Here is a 20,494-nt window from a genome sequence, read left to right on the forward strand (position 1 = left end):
CGAGAGGCGATCTGCGAGCGCAGTATCGATGGAAGAGGATATTGGGAACATTAGAAAATCGGCTCTCGGCTTTTGGTCCTTGACGAGAGCAGGACGCTGGTACTATGAACCCCTGTCGAAACACCTCGTCATGGAAATTATGTAAAGTTCAGTAAAATGAGTAGAAAACCCCACGACATAATTAAGGAGACCTACCGTGTTACTACCATTGCTAGATCTGGTGTTTTTGAGTAGGCAAGCTAGAGGGCAGAGGAAGTGTGGAAGATGACAACCGCTCCAGATGTCGACCAGTAACCCCGACTAAAATGTGTGGCGAGTGGAAAATTTACTGAGCAGTGATGGTAGGATGGGTATCAGAATGATTGCTGATGACTTGAGCGTCCCTCAAACCAAAGTGTTTAACATCGTGACAGAAAATTTAGAGTTAAATGTACAAGACCAACCGGAAAAAGATCTGTCATGATCTTCTTCGCTTCTCAAAAATAAATTTCTTCAAGCTTGGGTGCAAGTTGAAATCAGGGGAATAGTGGTGTTGACCAAGAATGCAACGCACATTTCTAAACAGATGTATTGCCCTGATCAAAGACAATTCAAGTCAAGCATTCAGCTGGGCGAGGAGGCTGAAGTAATATTCGCCTATAATTTCGATGAGACGAAAAGATTGTTTTTTGATTAGGGACAACAGTCGATATTTCGAGAGCCAGAAGCCTGAAGAAATGAACAACTGGCTCCCGAAATATCGGTACCTGCAAACAGATAAAATAGGGTTATCCCTAATCAAAAAACAATCTTCTCCCTGCATTGAAACATTCCAACGCTACAAGCCGATCCGATTCATTTCCTAAAATACACTGAACATGACCTTTTCAGCAGATGCGATCAACTTCTTTTTGGCTGAACCACCGGTGTCCACCCACTCCTTCAATTATTGTTTCTTTTCTGGCCTATAGTGGAAGACCCCTGCTTCATCCTCAGTGACAAATTACCGCACAAAATCGGTAGAATCGCTATTAATTCGGTCCAGACATTACTTTATTTAGCATTCTTTTGCGTATTTGCTTTTGATCGGTATTAGGTAAGCCCAATATCCATCTTCCGCAGGGCTTTCGCATCTCTAATTGTTTGTGCAAGTCGTTCCGCACCTTTTCCTCCGAAATCATCAGCTAACGCACTCTCGTATGATCACTTCGATTTCAAAAGTTTGTTAGTTTCACGTAACAATTATCCCAGTGTAAAAGTACTGGTATGTGTGGAACAATGAACGACCGGGGAGTTTTGTAATGTTTACAATATTCAGGAAAATGAAGAGATAGAATGCGAAAGTTACGATAGTGCAATTGATAAGAATCATCAGATTCCAGGTAAATCCACACAAGAAGTTTAGTCTCGCGTGAGTGTATATTCTGTCAAATGTTACTGGGAATTGTTGAATGCAACGTATAGCTCTGATCTACCCTTTCTTCTAGCACTTTACGAGGGTAAAATTTCACAAATTTAGGTTTATGACTGAATTGAAGAGGTACGAAGTGAAAAAAGCATACAACTTGGTGCCATCTAAGTATGCCAAGAATGTTAACTCGCGCTCAGCACTTAGGTCGTATTTTATTGTAAAACCATGCTATCTAGCTTCAGTCAATAACCATGGAACGGGATTCGGTGCCATACAAAAACCAAAGAGGACTTGAAGAATCCCCCTGAAAAACGTTCCCACGAATACGAATGAACTCGAAAATTCTTCTTATTTTAGGATCTTTTATTATTACTAGGTTTTAAGTAATTATTTAGTATTTTTTTGGATCGCGGTCGAGATCAGAATGAAGAATTTATTATTATGAGAGATTCTTTAATTTGCGGATTCTCTCTTCCCCCTCCTTCTTAACTCCTGCAGAAATCACTCAAAACAGGGCAGGTATTCTTCACTTTTAAGGCCTGAAGATGTCAAGAACAGATGAGAATCCCCTAGGCTGCGTTTCCTGAGAATCTGAAGCGGGAGAGACATGGATTGAGGATGTAATTCGTCGTGGATCTCCCACTGGAGCCTCGAGTTTTCCGGCTACACACGAGTAGTCGACTTGAAGGTCACATGAAAACTTTGATAATGACGTGCCGAATTGAAGTGTCCAAAAAAACTCCATATTCCCGAGCCTGGCTAGCAGGGAGGTACAAGAACGTGCCGACGAGACTCTTGGAGACCTTCATTATTTGCATACGGATCATCATAGTAAATTGCGACTTCCTTTAAATTCTTGAGAAAGCTGCTCACATGGCTAACTTAAATCAAACCGGATGGTGTTTTGGCCATTTCTCAATTTTATAAGCTATTACAAGATATTAGCTATTGTTGAAAACTTTACCCATGGTAGCTACTCGCAAAACTCAACCGTTCCGGGGAAGTCATTTTGACGCAATTGAAGAGACGCAAACGTAATTAAAGAAACTTTTGCAGATCATTTTGAGAAATCGGTGTGAAAAACTGTCTCGAGGATTATGAAAAACCTTGGCATAAGGGTATTGTGTCTTAAGAGAATTTTAGTAGTATATAAGAGAATATTTTGCATTCGGAAAGAGTTTCCCCTTCGGAAACTTAGTTGGAAAAAAATGTTGATCCCTACGAATCCCTACCAATTTCGCAGTTCGATTAAGTTAATTGTGCAATAAATCATGAACTGAATAATATTATGCATCGATTTGTCGATGTCGAAAACGACCAAATATGTGAAATAGGGTAGTAGATGGCATCAGCCAGAAATCCTTCCTTGGATGGATTCCTCTATCTACTACAAAAATTCGCATAACATATTACATTTTGAGACTTAGCTGGCACCGCTCTGCGCTGATGCCTTCAAATTATACTTGCATCATACCTGGATAATCTTTATCTCTTGCAATGCTTAAATTCATTTCTATAAATTGATGTTTGCAAAGGATCTGGTTAACCTTCCATACTACTATACTTCACCGAAGAGCGCCGCTCTTAGCAAAGTACGATACGATTTCGCTGAATTTGAACTTCGTCAAGTTATCTTAGCTTCGTTTAAACTTTTGAATGCATTATTCTTTGATATTTTTTGATAATAGCAAGTGGTAACTGGAGATCTAAAAATCTACATTCAAATCAAAATATTGATAAGATATAGTGACTTTCATATTATTTGAAATAAGGACAATACATATCTATTATCGGATTCTACCAAGATAGAGAACAGTTTGCTGTATCTGTCTCATAATTGTTGTTTGTTGAATACATCCCATTGTTTTTCTATAATCGTATACAATAACGCTTGCATGTTCTTTCAACAATCTACTTTTTTCTATATTCCGTGAAAATCATTGAATGATACTACTTACAAGTTACCAGTAAAAACAAAATCTTATAAAAAAATACCCCCAACTTACCATTTTTCACATCGTATTCGAATTCAAATAGAATATCTTCGGAGTTAACTTTATCAAGTGGTACTTTTTCATCGACATCAACATTAGAGAATAAAATATCTGAAAAATTCAAAAAAAAAAAAAAACATTTTTCAATTCATTTCAGATCATTGCTTTCTGTATCTTGTGTAGTATTTACTTTTTGCAAAGTCATCTTCAAAACACCATGACTCTTCAGTGGTGGAGAGCGAGAAGAGTTCGCTGGACGGCGATTCCGGCTCCATTTTGCCGTCCCAATATAGATCCATCGGAAGTTGTAGTGATTCCATATTGTGTGTTAAATATTATACTACTGGAATCTCCTTTAGATGTTATCCGATAAAATGGTTGATATATTTTTTTAGATTTTTTAAGTAGTTGGTCGTCTGACGACAAATAGCTTGGTGTTTGGGGTGCCATGATGGCGCTGAAATAAAAAAAAAGAAAATTAGTAGATGGAAGCTATATTTTCTGTTTATAGTACAAATAGATCAGAAATAAAGAATCAAAGACTCTGGAAATACAGCATAATTGACATTTGAATTGTAGACAAAAGGACTCCATTTCAAATAAGTTCTCCCCATTCATGTTCGTGGCAAGCATCCTTGTATTAAATTCAATGCAAAATTCGAAAAAGAGTGAATAATTCATAGCGATTATGGTGTCTATTCATGCCTAAGATTCTCATCTTTTAAATATTCGAGAATGCCCGAGGTGGATTAACATAAGAAAATGATTCCCACCGCTTAGATGAACTGAAGATTGTAGAGAATGAAAATAATTAATTTTCAATTTGTATCTCGGTTTGATTCAACTCAACTAGTTTATTTTTTCTTGAAACTCATGTTCCCGCTTTATAGACAAATGTCATATAATGCCGGTCAAGGAACTAAGAAAACAATGAACTCAGTCAACGCCGTCACTTATAAGTAATTACCGATCACAGTCATTGAACTGAAGTCAAGACATGCAAAATGCTGTAAAACAGAACAATTTTGGAAAGAATTTACGTGCTCTCAAAAGTCCTAGTCCTGCAAAGGATAGTTAGTCGATGCTAACAAATATGAACTGCACGAATCTCTACTGCATGGATTTCTTATAAAGTTAGAGTCGGATATATGCATATGGACTTTCTACATTGTAAAACACCAACTACGAATATATTTTCTTAAATGAGAAACCTTTACCTTCCCTAGCATTGCAGGAAAAAGGCAACTTAATTGCTTTTACGGTGGTACGAAACCATATGCCATCTTCGTCCCTCTTTTAATTTTTGAACTCTGAGTGAAGCCCAAAAAGAGGAGTTCGTCGACCAAAAAGAGTGGGAGTATGTTGCTCTCCATTTGCTCCGGTCCGACACCAACTGGATGCGGACTTGGGACTCCTCACAATCCCTAAAATCTCTCCTAAAGAAAAAGAGCCTAGATTCTTTCCAATAGCTCTCATCGCCAGATTTACAATTTTTGTTTCTATCAGGTTGTCCACAAAGTTTTCGCACAAATCAAAGACAGAATTCAGCAGATAAGTTTATAAAAACCTTTAATTATTTAATCTAATATATAATTGCCTCCATTAGATACGACTTCCCTCCATCTATCGGGCAACTTCAAAATCCCCCCTCTATAAAACTCTTCCCCCTTCCCCTCAAAGTACGTGCGAAGTGCACTTTGGAGGTCAGCTTCAGAAGTCATTTTTTTACCATCCAGAAAATGTTGGAGGGACCTGAACAAATGGTAATCAGAAGGAGCAAGGTCGGGACTATACGCAGGATGACTCAAAACTTCCCAGCCAAGCTCACTCAATTTTCGCTGAGTAGTTAAAGATGTATGCGGCCGGGCGTTATCATGATGAAAGACAATATTTCGCCTGTTGACCAATGCTGGTCGTTTCGGACGTAGCTGGGTGTTTAATCTGTCGAGCTGCTCGCAGTACTTATCGGCGGTAATGGTCTCGTTTGGTCCCAAAAGCTCGTAGTGTATGGGGCCACGAACGTCCCACCATATACTGAGCATTCGCTTCTGCTGATGAATAGACGGCTTTGCTACCGATGGACCCGGTTGATCTCGATGAGTGTAGGCTCGTTTCTTCGCTACGTTTTCGTACACAATCCATTTCTCATCGCCAGTTACCAATCGATTCAAAAAAGGGTCGTTTTCGTTCCGTAAAAGGTTAGCGGAGCAAATTCTCACTCTATCGGCCAGATTTCGCTCAGTCAGTTCGTGCGGTACCCACTTTGTGCTCTTCAAAACATATCCAAGACGCGTAATGGCTACTGCTACTCCTGATTTTGATACACCGAGATCCTCTGCAAGCACACGTGTCGAAAGAAAAGGATTCGCTTCCAGTTTGTTGCGCAGGATATCGTCGTCAATCGTATAGGGTCTTCCTGAGCGAGGTTCATCTTCAAGTGTCAGGTCTCCGCTGTAGAATTTTTCGAACCAATCGTAAACTGTCCTGCGCTTTACCTTTCCTTCACCGAATACCTTCGACAAATTTTCAATCGCCTTCGGCACCTTCGTCCCCATTTGAAACTCGTACAAAATGCAATGACGAAAATGTACTTTGTCGAATTCCATGTTTATCCTTGAATATCCTTCACAACACTGATCCTTCAAGGATAATTTACCATGCATTTTATAGTTAGGACTCTGACCTTTCCATTGGGATATCACATGTTGTACCTGCTGTTTTGGTTTGTCTGCTAATTGCTTTTTAATTGTCACATTAATATTTGTGCGAAAACTTTGTGGACAACCTGATAATTAAATTAGACCACAGGCATTCAGAAAGACATCATCCTAATTTCGTGGAATTTTTTTTTGTGCAAATAAATGTTCAAATGGGAGATTTGTTTGGTGTTTTCCTGCCGCAACTCTGACGAGTGTTATATCGATGTATAACCGTAGACGAAATATGAGTACAATGCTGCACCCTCCACAGGCCAAAGGGCAATCGTAGTAATGACATATGTAGCTTCGAGTTTCGCTGGAATTCCCCGGAAGATTAATGTCCACCGGTTTTTGTGTGTCGAATCACTCTTCTGTCATTGATCTCTACAAATTCCAATATAGGCGGTATTTTTCCAAGTTTTTGCACCGATTGAGCAAATAGATAAAAAAGTATGCATTCGGCAAAAAGAATCTCATCCATAAAAACTATCGCACAGGCAGATTTGCAGTTTCCATTGTGAAACTAACATTCAAATTGTTGTAACATCGATTGTACTCATCAATTTAGGCTCCCGGTGGTCTTTTCTATTACCATAGGTGAATAAATGGTTCGAAACAAAACACATCGAACAAACAGGTCATAAGCAAAGCAAATGCCCATATTGCAGAACTTTCAAAGTGGAGGACGATTTAAAAACAACGCGGAGAGAGCTTACAAAGCTAAAACGATGTCCTAGTGAAAACTAACAAGAGAAAAAGGAGATGTTTTCTTTCGAAACATATCAGGTCAAAATACACAAATGAAGAGATGGAGTCAAACGTTTATGGAAATTTTCAAGCGTCATCGGTAGTTACAGGTGCTGTTCCAATAATTTAGCACGAAGAGGATAGAAGGAATAACCCTTTAGTACATAAAACTGAAAAATAAACTTATATCGCGTTCCCGATTAGGAACTGGGCGAGAAGCTAACATCACTCCAAAAAATATTGTCTGGGAACTCGGATATCGTTTTGGACTGTACCGCTCAAACGGGCATGACTTTAACAACACAAATGGCAAAATATTTTCCAAGACAATCTTTCATTTTAAGACTTCGGCTAACAAACAACCTAATTCAAACCATGAACAGTACAACCAAGTCAGACAAGGTGTTTAATAGTCTTCTGAAATCCAAAAAAGCAATAGCAAGCATCAGCCAGAAAATTAGGTTCCTCAAACGGTGAATAAAACAGAACGTTACGCCTAAAAGCCATGCAATCCATATCTGATCAACCCTACCCAACGCCAAACTCCAAAGAAAAAAGATGGAAAGGATGGCCATAACACAAAGCATTAAGTCACTTTACACGAGGCTAGAACGAAAAATCAGCAAAAACATCCATGGAAGAAGGGGCGACATGATCGACATATGGGAGAAAATCAATAGGGCCTACACCTGCGAAAAGACCAGAAAGAGGAGGATACTGGAAAAGAAATTAAAGGCGTTCACCACAACACAAGCGAGCCAGGGTCCAATAGAGAAACCGAAGGAACAATTCATACCCATCTATGTGATCAACAGATCCAATGAACACTTTACCCAGAAACAGCTTTCACTTCTCAATAAAGGCTTGAACTTCGCCATAACAGACCCCACTTTGCCCAAAGAAGACATTGTAATTGACATCGAAGCAGGAATCAAATATACATCACAAGAAGAAAAAGCCGGCACCGGGAGGAAATTAAGTGACTACTGACCCCCACCTAAGGAATGGCCACAAAAAAGAGCGTCGTCCAACCATCACAAAACTGCTAAAGAATTAAAAGAGAACTTACCAGCAGACCAAAGAAACGCAGTGGTCATCATGGACAAGGAGCATATGACGACTTAATACGCCAAAAATTAGAAGGTAAATTTCACATCATCAGGAAGGACGCTCTGCCATACTTCGTTAAAATAGTGGAAAAGACGCTGGCTGAATGCAAACCCATTATAAGAAAGCAGTCGAATTGAATCGAATTCCTCCCCAATATACATAAAGAAGGCAACGAGGTCAGAGAGGTAACCGCAGCAACGAATTCATCGACCTAAAATATTGCGAAATTAGTCTTGGAAGAATTGAAAAGGTTAGGCCTAAAAATAGCAAAACGAGCAGTGGGAAACAGCAGGGAAGTCATTGCCAGACTCAACGAGGCCGGGGGGAGTGATGAAATATTAGTATCACCGATGAAGAAAATTCTACACTTGTTCGAAGAATGGATCACGACACACGAAAATGCATCCGAATGGAGGAAGAAGGCTAAATCGTATAAAAAACTGGCCTTCACGTGCATGTGTGAATCCTATTTCACATTCAGGAATATATTTTATAAAACAACCACTGGGGCAGCAATGGACAATCCCCTCTCAGCGCTGCTATTCGATGTATTATATTTATGGAGAACCTGGAAGATGAACTCGAGGAAGTTGGGGCACTCCCAAAATTATGGATCAGATACGTGGATGATGCATTAGCAATTATCAAAAGGGAAGAAGCAGGAACAATCCTCGAGAAACTCAACCGCGCATACAAGAACATCGATTTCACCATTGAGATCGAAAAGGAAGGGGAGATACCGTTCCAAGACTTAAAAATAATCCGGGAAAGAGGGGATTTTGAATTCGACCCAAACACAACGAACTATCACATACCCCTCAAACCACCATAATATGGCGACATACAATTTTATTATTCACAGGATTGTCATAACACCGCTCAATGAGGAGAGAAGAAATAAAGAAATGAATTACATTTTGGAACTTCAACAGATATGATGGGCGTTAACATCGCATTACCATCATGCCTTTACTCTTTGTATATTGGATAGCTCTAACGAATGTTCCACTGGCCACTTCATCACAGGGTAAACAAGCAGAGCACTAGAGAATCTCCTTATTTCCCTGTTGGCTTCTTATGATGAACTTGATGATCGTAGTGTCGCCATCACATAAGTCGTTAACCAGAAGAACTTAGAAATCTTTTGAAACCACCATATAGCAGCAGGGTCGAGCCCCTTCCTGACATACAGGTCAGCAGAACCCCCGATTTCCTCACTAACAACTTATGGGTTTTACATGAGGTACATGAAGGAATTGCAGCTATTGATCTGACGACTAATTAGTAAAGTGATCGCTTTAGAATACTACAAATTTACTTGCGAAATACAGCGCCTCATCTACGCTTGCCATGAGCTGCACGTTCCCTTCAATGGCCTTAGGAGCTGACACTTGCAACGTGACAGTCCGTAGTAGAGGTCGTTTGTCGCCAAACCTTTTTAATATCCGGTTCAGGGACGCCAATAGTAAGGAAAGTTCTCAGCCTAATGCTCTTGTGGGATGACGGAAATGCGGTGACAAATGGCTGCTTTCAGAGCCAATATGACTACTCTGACAGAAGTCATGAATTCTATGTTTGAGAGGGCGAATTAGAATTCGTTCGACATCCACCTCACGAAATGGGCGGGCGGGAAGTCCCGCGCGATGATCCACCTCGAACTCCAGCGAACTAAATGCAACAGCCCATGCAGAATTGTCGCCACAAAAAAGCTAAATTTGCAGTGGGATGCGACGATGTCTACCCGAAACACAATTTTTTAGTGGCTACAGGTACAGAGGGCCCGGTCCCCTCCATCACCAGACCCAACAAATTATTCCCACAATAACTACAACTGGCGGCAACAAACTTCACGGCCATAAACACTAATGACTACAGACAAGTGGACTTGAGTCTTGGCTTGTGTAGGACCTTCTCGTGACGCATCATTTTAGCGTAGCAGGGTATATGTAGACCACCTTTGGCGTGGATATTGCGGACGCCTGAATGATCAGACAGTCCCAGGCCGGTGGCCCACTTTACGCATTGTTTAGCAAGCTTTTGCGTTTTCTCGACTCTTGGTAAAGCAAACCACCAAATAACTCTAGCTCCCGAAAATATTCCTAAGACAGTAATTTGTACAGCTTCCCAACTTGTCGAGTTCATACAGATGACCTATTGACATGTGTAAGGCGGCACGAACCTTCCAAAGATTCATTTACTGTCTACAACGGATTGGAGTTCTTTTTTGTCTACTTGGATGATGTTCTGGTCGCCTTGTTCACTGAGTTCGAATATTTGGTACATCTCGAGTGCATTTTTCAACATGGCCTAGTTTTTATCATTGAAGAATTCAAATTCCTCCAGCTGCGGGTAAAACTTCTAGGCCGATCCATCATTCTTGACAGCGTACATCCCGACCCAGACAAGATACAAGCAATCACGAGCTTTCTACTGCCTAAGACGGTAAAAGACCTCAGAAAGTTCATGGTAAACTACTACGATCGTTTCCTGCCCAAAGTCACTCACCACCAGGCCCTGCTTAACGCCAGGTCATAAAACAAAGGAATCGTGATCTCCGGCAACCATCCAGATATTTGAAACCACCAAGTAGCAGCTAGTAAACGCTACACTTTTGACATTCGCTCAACAGTTTGCACCTGTAGCCGTATTCACCAACACTTCACATATCGCAGTGGGGGCTGCTTTTCACCAGAATTTGAACCAAAGCAGTCACCAGTTGAATTTCTTCTCAAAGCAATTGACTCTCGCTTAACGGAACTACAGCGCCTGCGATCATAAGCTATTAGCCGCGTATCTGAACAAGAAATACTTCCGTTCTTCCCTTAAGAGCAGAACATTTATTTCGTTCATGGAGCATCAGTTTCGCACACTACAGTAAAAACTCAAGAAAGCGTCCCTTTGCCAACTTTCACGCTTAACTTTCATTAGCCAGTTTACTTCGGACAATTAACAAATATCCGGTAAAGACAACTTAGTCGCTGACATTTTGTCCCGGATATCAGAGATCAACATGCCAGTCATAGTTGATTTTTCGATAATTTCTGCGGTCCAGAAGGGTGACACAGTTATTCAGAGCCAGACTCGAAATACAAGTTGAAGGAGTTCCCTATCCTCAGTTCCGCTACGAGATCTCGTAAAACGAACCTAAGGTATAAATTCCGGTCACTTTTTGTAAGTGATTCACTCGGTGCACGATTTTGCGCATCCCGGCTTTCGGACAACGAGCCGACTAGTCCCTAGCAAGTATGTCTGTCCGTCCGTAACAACTAGGTTTCATCCGACAATGGACCAGTGCATATCCTCCGCAGTCCAGTTGGACACCGAAGCGCTTGAATCGGACGCAGTAAGCCACCATTATGGCACGCGATTACCGGCCACGTCGCATGCCTTGACTTACAGCCTCTCGCGAAGAGTAAGCTGCCGGCTCTGCTGATCTGAAGCACTGGGAGAGTTTACGACTTTCTGGACCTGGTCCTCGGCGAGGGAAACAGTATTGAATTGTCTCATCTGCTACGGGAGGCGATCGGTTAATTAAAGCTGGCCTGCAATTTCGTCACGCCCAGCCAGTGATCAGTACCCCCAGGGAGCTCGAAAGCTTGATGCTACGCGGAAGCCGGTGCAGTTACCATACGAGGACCCCTATAGCGTCTTCCAAGCATAGAGAATATTCGTTCAGACTGGACGTTGGGGGCAAGCCTAAGAAAGTCTCCTTAGACAGGCTAAAGCCTTTCTTCCAGGCGGCAAACGTAGCTTGAAGGGAGAGTGAGCTGAGGCTACTTCTCCCTCTGCAATCATTTCACGGGTTTTCTCACTGAAAGTCCTACGTTTCAGCTGAGGGCGGAGTTCGGAGAACAATACTTGAGACCCGCTTTACATCCCTGAGCGCATCGGGCAATGACCGCGCCTGGAGGAGACGTTGACAATTATGAACGCGTGCTCTGCGCTCAACGCGACTTCGTTGAGATTCTGTGTACCAATTTGTGAAAATTCATCTCACCTTTCCCTCTAAGCTGTTCGCACTGCTTACTATCGTAACCGGATGGATCGATTTCTTATTTTTTTTAGGATTTGACCAATTGGGAAGAAGACCCGACCCGACTTTTTTAAGCTAAATACCCAAAAATTTCAAAAAAGTGACTGACGGTTTCGTCCACAACATAGGCAACTCATCAGACACTCCCTACCTCTGCCCTGGGAGCAGCGTAACTGAAAGTGGCCAAAGATGATAATCGCTCATTTATGTATAATCGGAAACACATGAGTGCGAATTATATCCAACTGAAGTCCGTTGTGAAGTGAAGCTCGTGTGGTAGTCCGAAAATTCGTATCAACCGAAATACATTTGCTCGTATTGTTTAAAAGGAATCATGAAACTTAGGATATTTTTACGTAACTTTATACAAATAAAAACCCAAACCAAAAACCCGTCCTGCCACCAACCTTAAGTTTATTTTACATAAAAAATTCTACCCAAGAAATTGAACTCAGTTTTTGTCTTAGAAATTAGTAGATTGTTTCCTTCAGCCTTTACCCGGTTCGGTAGAGGCGATGGGTTGGTCTAGGTCGGATTCGCGACCTTCCTCGGCCGAGGGATTGGTCCGGATGGGAACGAATAGTTTTCATCTAGCGTAGCAAAGCATCGTTGTTTCAAGTTTAATTGCACGGCAATCTTAGCAGGAGGGTTCTTACCACGAATTGCATGACGATACCATCGAAGACGCCTCTCTCGCAATTTGTCCATGACGGATGCAGCCTCATATCGATTGCACATGTAGATTTATTCAAAAGCATCTATCGCAGCCGTTTTCCGTGATAATAATAATAATCGTTGGCACAACAATCCATATTGGATCAGGGCCTTGAAGTGTGTTAGAGCACTTCATTCAAGTAGACTGTAGGAGGCAATGTGGTCAGCATTGCATGTTTTCCGTGATACAGCCGGGGATGTGAGTGAATTTCAAGTTTTTGCCCATTGTAACGATTTGCGACTGCACCTTGACCTTGATTCCATCTTCTCTTTGGGAAAATCCAGGAGGGCTGCCCTTGTAAAATATTGTTTTCTCCTTTTCATCGTTTTAGAGAATTTCTTGGTTTCTCTCCAATTTTATTTTATGCGTAGAGCAGTGAAACCCTGATTTCCATAAAACTCAAATGTCGATACTCGCGGACTACCACGACGTGGGGAAGGTTTCGCATTATCAAATCAAGTGGATGAACGACTTTATAAAATGTTATCTGTCGTGCCCACACCACTTCGCTGTATTGACTCAATCGTGGAAATCTGTACTTTAGACTTCCCAATTTCAGCAGTAACGAACCCACAAACATCACTTTTAGCCAGAATTTCCAGCGAAGTGACATCATCCGCAAATTATTGGATTGGCTGGTATCAGACCGCGCATTCAAACAGACAATAAAAAACCGTAATCGCTCCTACAAATTATAAACATCCGAGGTAATGACGCCACACATCAGGAAAAGCGTGCTCAGGCGCATTTTAGGGGCTGAAAATGGAGATATAAATATTGGGCTGGATTGCGATGATTTTCCCGAGCAAATTTCTAATTGTGTGGTCCAAAACAAAGATTACGCTGGCAGCTTGCAATCGTATTCGAAAACAATTGCAAAAAGCATTTTAATGAGGACAAACAATTCGATTGTGCGGAAGCGCGAAAAATTCCAATCACGAACGCTTGCAAAGCGATTCCATGAAAAAAGTGTGAGCGCGGCTGGTTTTGATGCGACTCCCTCCCCGCACCAACACCAGGCGATCATACTTGTTGCAAAATTGCCGTTCAATGCATTCTGCGCTCCTTTTACTCGGTTCGAAATGGACTCCCTTGAGTTGGGACCGGTTTTGTTTCTTTCTCCATTGATTGCAGCAACTTCTAATTTTGGCGTTACGCGTGTGCAACTTTCCCCGGCCCCCGTGCGCGGTGTGTAATTACAAACGAAGCGAGTGTTGGCTTGCAATCCGACACAGCCAAGCACGAGAGCCGTGGATGATAACGCGCGGGGAAAAAAACGTGCGAACGTTGCCAACTGATAACACAGGGCGAACCTTTCCTACGGTCATGGAGGTGATAATAAACATCCAAACAAAGGCTCGCAAATGTTTTTGGATGTAAACAACTCGTCAGAACGTATGCGCGAGGGCGGCACTAGTGCGAACCGCCGCGAAAAATTCGGCCGCAGGCTTACGAAACGATGCCACGCATTACGTCAGCCAAAAATAGCTCAGAGTGAAAATACAGATATGACCCAACTGGCGACCAAAGGCGCCCGTGGATATCCTCCGCACTTTGTTCTTGCGGTCATCTGATCCGAACGGCACTGCTAGTCACCACCTAGAAATGCTGGGCGGCTAGAGTTCTGGACGCAATGACCCATTCGTCACCCGCGCGATGAGCTTGCAAATATGGCACACTTGACCGAGCTCACTTAGCACAGGACGGATTTCGATTTGATCCCGATTTTTCGTAAATAACTGAATGGAACTTACGACATTGTGTAAATTTTCATTGTTGAACTGTGTGAGCACACGCGGTGCGTATTTTTGCACTGTGACGGTACTAGTAACCCATTTTCACCTCAAAATAAACGCGAGATACACTTGATAAACAATTAACTCCTTCGGCAACATGGGTAAAATGGCGGAGATGACAGTCTGCATCGACTACCTAAAGTGACATTTCGAAATGTTGGGAAATTCTCCCGCGGTGGGGGCGATGACGTCAGGTTGATGTCACGAATTGGGGAAATTCGAATTTGTACTAGATTCAAATAGTTTTGCTTGGTAGTTGACAAGCAAAGTTCATGACTTTTTCAGAAATAATAATGACGGCAAATGCCTTTTGATGCAGGAACAGTTTCGAGTATTCAGTTATTTTCAGATTTTAAAGGCTGTGGGTTTTATATCCATGGTTTCTGTCCCTGCTTGTCTGTATCAGTCAAAGTTGAGAATCCAATCTCTTGGTCATTTGCTTCTGGTAATTCTGTATTTTAAGTACCAACGATTAAGGGGAATTCCCATTTCGTTCCTAGTTAGATCAGTTATTTTCTATTCATATTTGACGGGGAACTCCCTTTGGAACAGATTAGGGTGAAGTGGGATGATGCGCAACACTTTTTCGTTGTTCGGGGAAAATCTCCAAAAATTGAATTTTTGGATATAAAATGACTGTATCAGGGGTGATGTGCAACACCGGTGAAAATTTGGTAATATTAATTATTATTATTCTATACGAGTTGTCACAATCTCGGCAGATGTCGGATTTTACCTAATACTAGTACTAAGTGCCAAGCATTTAGGTTCGGACGATCCTACCTTCTTAAAAACTAAAGGGGCGCTGGTGGTAGGTCAATAGGAAGGGTATGTACATAGATAGGTATCTGTGGCCCGAGGAGCCCAATTAGCGGTTTGGTGCGCCGTTTTGATGCCACAAACTCCTAAGACAGTGACTGTTATTATGGGAACAGGGAGGCAGAGCCCAGCAGGCTCGGATCTTCAGAGCAAGCCCGTAACATTCACGAAGGAAAGCAGCTCTACGACCCTGCAAGTAGAAATCTCTCTGAGGTCCCCAAAGAATGATTTACCCAGTGTCCGTACCCTGACTCTAGCCAGAGCTGGGCAATCGCGGAGAAAATGCGTGAGGGTTTCCTTTCCTTCTCCGCAGCTTCGGCAATGCGAATTGTAGCGCATGCCGAGCCTAGCGGCATGGTCTCCTATGGGCCAGTACCCCGCGCAGACCGCCGTAATCTTGAATGCATTCGCACGCGGCTGACACAGGAGCTCTCATGGCCGGGCTATGTTATAAGCGGGCTGAATTCTCCTTGACTCCACAGCTGCTAGGTAGTGCGAGTTGACTCGGTCCCCGACAGCCGCTAGGGGAACACCGACTGTATTCGCCGAAGGACTGCCAAGAGCAGAGCCTTGCCTGGCCAATTCGTCAGTCCGCTCATTTTCCTCTATGTTCCTATGCCTGGGAACCCAGAGGAGAGTGTCCTTGAGCGTGCCGTCCAGACGGTTCAGCGCGTCTCTACACTGCCCCACCAGCCTGGAAGATTTCGTCGCTGAGTACAAGGCCTTAATGGCTGCTGGGCTGTCGATCAGAATGGCCATGTTACGCTTGGGGCACAAATCTTGCTCCAACCATCGCAGACTTCCAATATCGCCAGTACTTCCGCCTGGAATACACTGGGAGACCATACGATTTGGATACACTGTGTGTATTCTAGAAAACACCCGCGCCGACTCCACAGGCCATCTTTGATCTGTCCGTAGAGAATACTGCGTCATAGTCTTGGAACACGTCGCCGGTCTTCCATTTTGCCCTGGTTGGAAAGTCCCCAGTAAAGTTTCTCGTGAAGTTCAGCCTGCGTGTAGCATAGTCCGTGGGGGATACCCAGATTTCCCGAGGTATTTCTTCTAGGATGTTGTTGTGGCCGTAAGACTTTGCTGCCCAGCGTCCGGACTCACGTAGTCTGACAGCACTGCACGCTGCAACGTATTTAATGTGGAAGTCTAGGCTGAGGAGATGCAGGAGTACATTGAGAACATCTGCCGGGCAGCACTGCAGAGCCCCAGTAGCACCTGTACACGCAGTTATTTGAATCCTATTAAGCTTCGTCCTATTGTATTTTTTCTTCAAAGCCCGCCACCATACAATAGAGCCGTACGTCAGGATCGGACGCACTACAGCGGTGTACATCCAGAGAACCATTTTCGGAGATCCCATTCGTTTGCAAAGGTTCTCTTGCAGGCATAGAAGGCTATACAGGCCTTTTTAATCCAGGATTACACCCAGATACTTTACATTAGAGGAAAGAACCAATCTTTGTTCATTCAGCCGTGGTAGATGGAATTCAGGTATCCTTGTCTTGATGGTGAATAGCATCAGTTACGTTTTGGTTGGGTTTATGCTGAGTCCGCATCTTGTGGCCCACAGGAACACCTTTCGCAACGTTCCTTTTATGATGCCGCTCATAATGAACAGAAACATCCCTGATACTAATATCACCAAGTCGTCGGCACATTCACCCCACTGCTGTCCATTGTACGTAAAATTTTGTCCATTACTATTAACCAGAGCACCGGTGAGATGGCGCCACCCTGGGGCATGCTTTTGTTCACAGCTCTGTTCAAGTGGTTGCCTCCCAGATCCGACTGGATTATCCTGGTACTTAGCATGGATATAGTCCAATGCGCGAGATACCCCTCCAATCCAATACCGGTCAAGGCTTCCTTGATGACGTTGGTACTGACGTTGTTAAAAGCTGCCTCTATATCCAAGAAGGCAGCAAGGGTATACTGCTTGTACTGCAGCGACCGCTCAACTGTGCCAATTACCTGGTGGAGGGCGGTTTCAGTGGCTTTTTCCTTTGAGGTAAGCATGCTGGGACTTAGAGAAAGGCGTTCTCTCCATAATCGTCCTTAAGTGAATGTCCAGGATCCGTTCTAGGGTCTTCAGCACGAAAGAGGTCAGACTGATTGGTCGAAAGTCCTTCGCAGTCTCATGACTGCGCCTGCCCGCTTTCGGTATGAAAACCACTCGTGCACGCCTCCAGGACTGCGGTATGTATTTTAAAGAGATGCAGCTCCGGTAAATCTCAACAAGCCATGGCACAACCCTTTCCTGCTGCTTCTGTAGCATGACTGGCATTATGCCATCTGGGCCTGGAGATTTGTATGCGGAGAAGCTGTTTATAGTCCAGCCGATCCTGTCCTCGGTAATTACCGATTTGATAGTCTCGCACAGCTGGGGTTGCCGCAAACCCTCCAAGCAAGGTTCTGACTCATAGTCCTCCACGCTGGAGAGAAAGTGCGTTTGAACTAGCAGCTCCAGGGTTTGGCTAGAAGATTCCGTCCAGGAGTCTTCCGACTTTTTAAGAAAGGATGGGCTCTTATGTTCCTTGGACAGAATCTTACTGAGCCTCGCGGGTTCACTTGCGCTTTCGATGTTCTGACAATAGTCTAACCATGACCGCCTCTTGGCGGTCCTGATGGTCGACTTGTATTTCTTCAGGCAGTTCTTGTATGGCTCCCAGTATTTTTGCCTGTAGCAGATGTTGAAGATTTCTCTGATCAGCTTCGTGAGGCTAGAGAGATCTTCATTCCAACACGGTGGCAGGGTCTTTTTGCTGTATTTAGTAGGGCACGAGACTTTAAATGCGGTATCGAATGCTTTTCCCAGAGCCCAGGCCTTTGACTCCAGTTCGTCTGTCGTACCAATCTTACCAATTTGCGCACCGGAGAGTTAGTTCTAAATTACTTGGCCAAACTTTCTCCAGTCGATCCTCCTGGGGTCTCTAAAGGGCTTGGAGATCTGTGCGGCGAGATCTAGACTGAAAAGTATCCAACTGTGATCAGAGAAGAATCTCTGGTCAGACACTCTCGAGTTCTCCACCCTAAGAATCCCATTGTCGGTTATTAGGGTGATATCAAGGACCTCCTCCCAACCGTCACAGTTCTCCGAGTAGGGGAAATGGAAGGTTGGTGTACTGGGCCTGTTAGACACCGATATGTTTGAAGTAATAATAAAATCAAAGAATGACTTACCTCTTTCGTTGATTTCGGAGCTGCCCCAAAGTGTATGCCTTGCATTAGCGTCGCAGCCTATTAGCAAGTTGGCTTTCTTTGTTGCTATGGTGTTGGTCAAATGTTGTAGTTCTTCTGACGGAGCTGATCGGTCATGAGCCATGTAAGCCGTGGAAATATACACGTTCTCTGCCCCCGTCTGCTCCAGCTTGACCACGACTAGGTCCCTGGAACTCAGGTCCGGACACAGGAAAGCGTGCAGACTCATCCTCGCAAGAATACATGCTCTAGGTCTATCCTGATCAGCGTCCCCTGTGCTGTGGAATAAATTAAAATATTTACTTTGGAGCCCTTTGATGGTTCGGTCGCCTTTGACCCAGGGCTACTGTATTAGTGCAATGTCGATGTCTTCCTCTGAGAAGAAGAAAAGCAGATTTGCCGAGGCGCACTCCGAGTGCTGCAGATTTATCTGAGTTACACTCAGCATAATCTGCTTGCGTGGGGGTTCTTCAGTCCCCGTCGGATCGTCGATCGTCATCTCCTCGATTGGGTCTAGATCATTGTCCGGTTTTGCAGAGCGGAACACTTTTCCCTTTGGATTTCTGACTCCGAACCACACTTTATAGTCGGCTTTTTGCTGAAACGATCTTCAACTTTCCCCAGGACTTCCTGAAACACCCGCACTCCTCCTCTACTGTTCTGAGCTAAGTGCTCTTGGGGACGTCCGTTCGTCGGCCAATTTCGCATCCACTTGATGCCGCACTGGATCAAATGGGGAGCAATTTACTCCCTCTTTTTTTGATCCACGGACCCCTGGTCTAGGGCTTAGCACCCAAACTTTAAAAAATTAAGCGATGACGGCTTTACGGTTTCTTATCAGGGCAGAGGTAAATCGTCAGACGGTGCCTCACCTCTGCCCTGGGAGCAGCGTTACCGAAGCGGCTCAAATGGACGGTAATTTTGCCCGGTTCAGCATCAAGTGGATGCGGACTTAGGACACCGCAATTGTTAAAAAATATTTTGAGCTCTGGCCAAGCTTTGGTCCATATTAGGGGCGGATTTACGCTCAATATAATTCATAGTCCTGTTGTGTTCTGGAAATTATATAAAAGAGCACTTAACATCTGCGAGCCGCTTCGGTCACGCTGCTCCCAGGGCAGGTGAGGCAGCGTTTCACGATTTGCCTCTGCCCTGATAACAAGTTCAGTTTTTTATTTGTAATAATATCAGGCTATCGTACTCCGATGAGACACCGCAGATAAGTATTCACGAAGGCTTGGAGTTTTTGAGTAACAGTGGTGGCCACTTTCTATGTTCTATACCCACATAGAAGCACACACATCCAGTTCAGTGCCACGTCCACACTATCGAATGCATTCCCGAAATTGATGAAGAGAGGTGTCGATGCGGATGCAGGAGGATCAAGAGCAGAAACGAGCCTGCCCTCTGTCGATCAACTTTTCGAGGTGTTCTTTGATGCGTTCCAGGATGTTTTAGATATTATGTTTGCAACAGCAGGGAGCACGCATATACCCCTCCAATTGTTCCACTTAACACGGGTGTCTTTCTTTGAAGTTTTAACTATTACGCCCTCCTTCGACTCCCTGGCAACACTGTCACCTTTGACAGGGATGTCAGTTCGAGTAATGACGTAGTGCGTTCGAATAGTCAGACTAATGAAATTTTTGCCATGGAGCAGTAAACGACTCGCCAAGGTTCTCATATTGTTGAAATTTACATTCAACAAATGTCATTTTTTTAGAAAAACCTCTTTTTGTCGAATATGACCAACTTTTGAAAATACTGCTGCTAACAAAGTTGTCAGTCTAACTACTGGTACAGTGCCGGTCAGTTAAAACCCAATTGACTTTCTGGTGGGCTCTTTGCTCAAACAAGGTGCCACCAATGATGAGGCGGTAAAAGCTGCACAAATTTCACTAACCTCCTGCCATTATCGTTGCCAAGACCGCGCTTCCCCATCACATGTCCTAGCATGGTGTTGTATCCAGATTACCCA

At 43.5% G+C, this 20,494-nt stretch overlaps 1 protein-coding gene across 1 annotated transcript in view; it reads right to left on the reverse strand.

Moving 5' to 3' along the window:
- LOC119653535 (activating transcription factor of chaperone) overlaps nt 1-14,600 on the reverse strand; it is a 62,809-nt gene extending 48,209 nt beyond the window's left edge. Inside the window, exons 1-3 of the mRNA XM_038058211.1 lie at nt 14,443-14,600; nt 3,575-3,841; nt 3,397-3,495 (exon numbers count right to left, since the gene is read on the reverse strand). Coding sequence (XP_037914139.1) covers nt 3,397-3,495; nt 3,575-3,704 — 229 coding nt within the window. The 5' untranslated portion in view covers nt 3,705-3,841; nt 14,443-14,600. The remainder of the gene's footprint in view (nt 1-3,396; nt 3,496-3,574; nt 3,842-14,442) is intronic.
- Between the last annotated feature and the right edge of the window lie 5,894 nt (nt 14,601-20,494).

This window comes from Hermetia illucens, chromosome 4 (assembly GCF_905115235.1).
Source record: "Hermetia illucens chromosome 4, iHerIll2.2.curated.20191125, whole genome shotgun sequence".
Classification (NCBI taxonomy): Eukaryota; Metazoa; Arthropoda; class Insecta; order Diptera; family Stratiomyidae; genus Hermetia; species Hermetia illucens.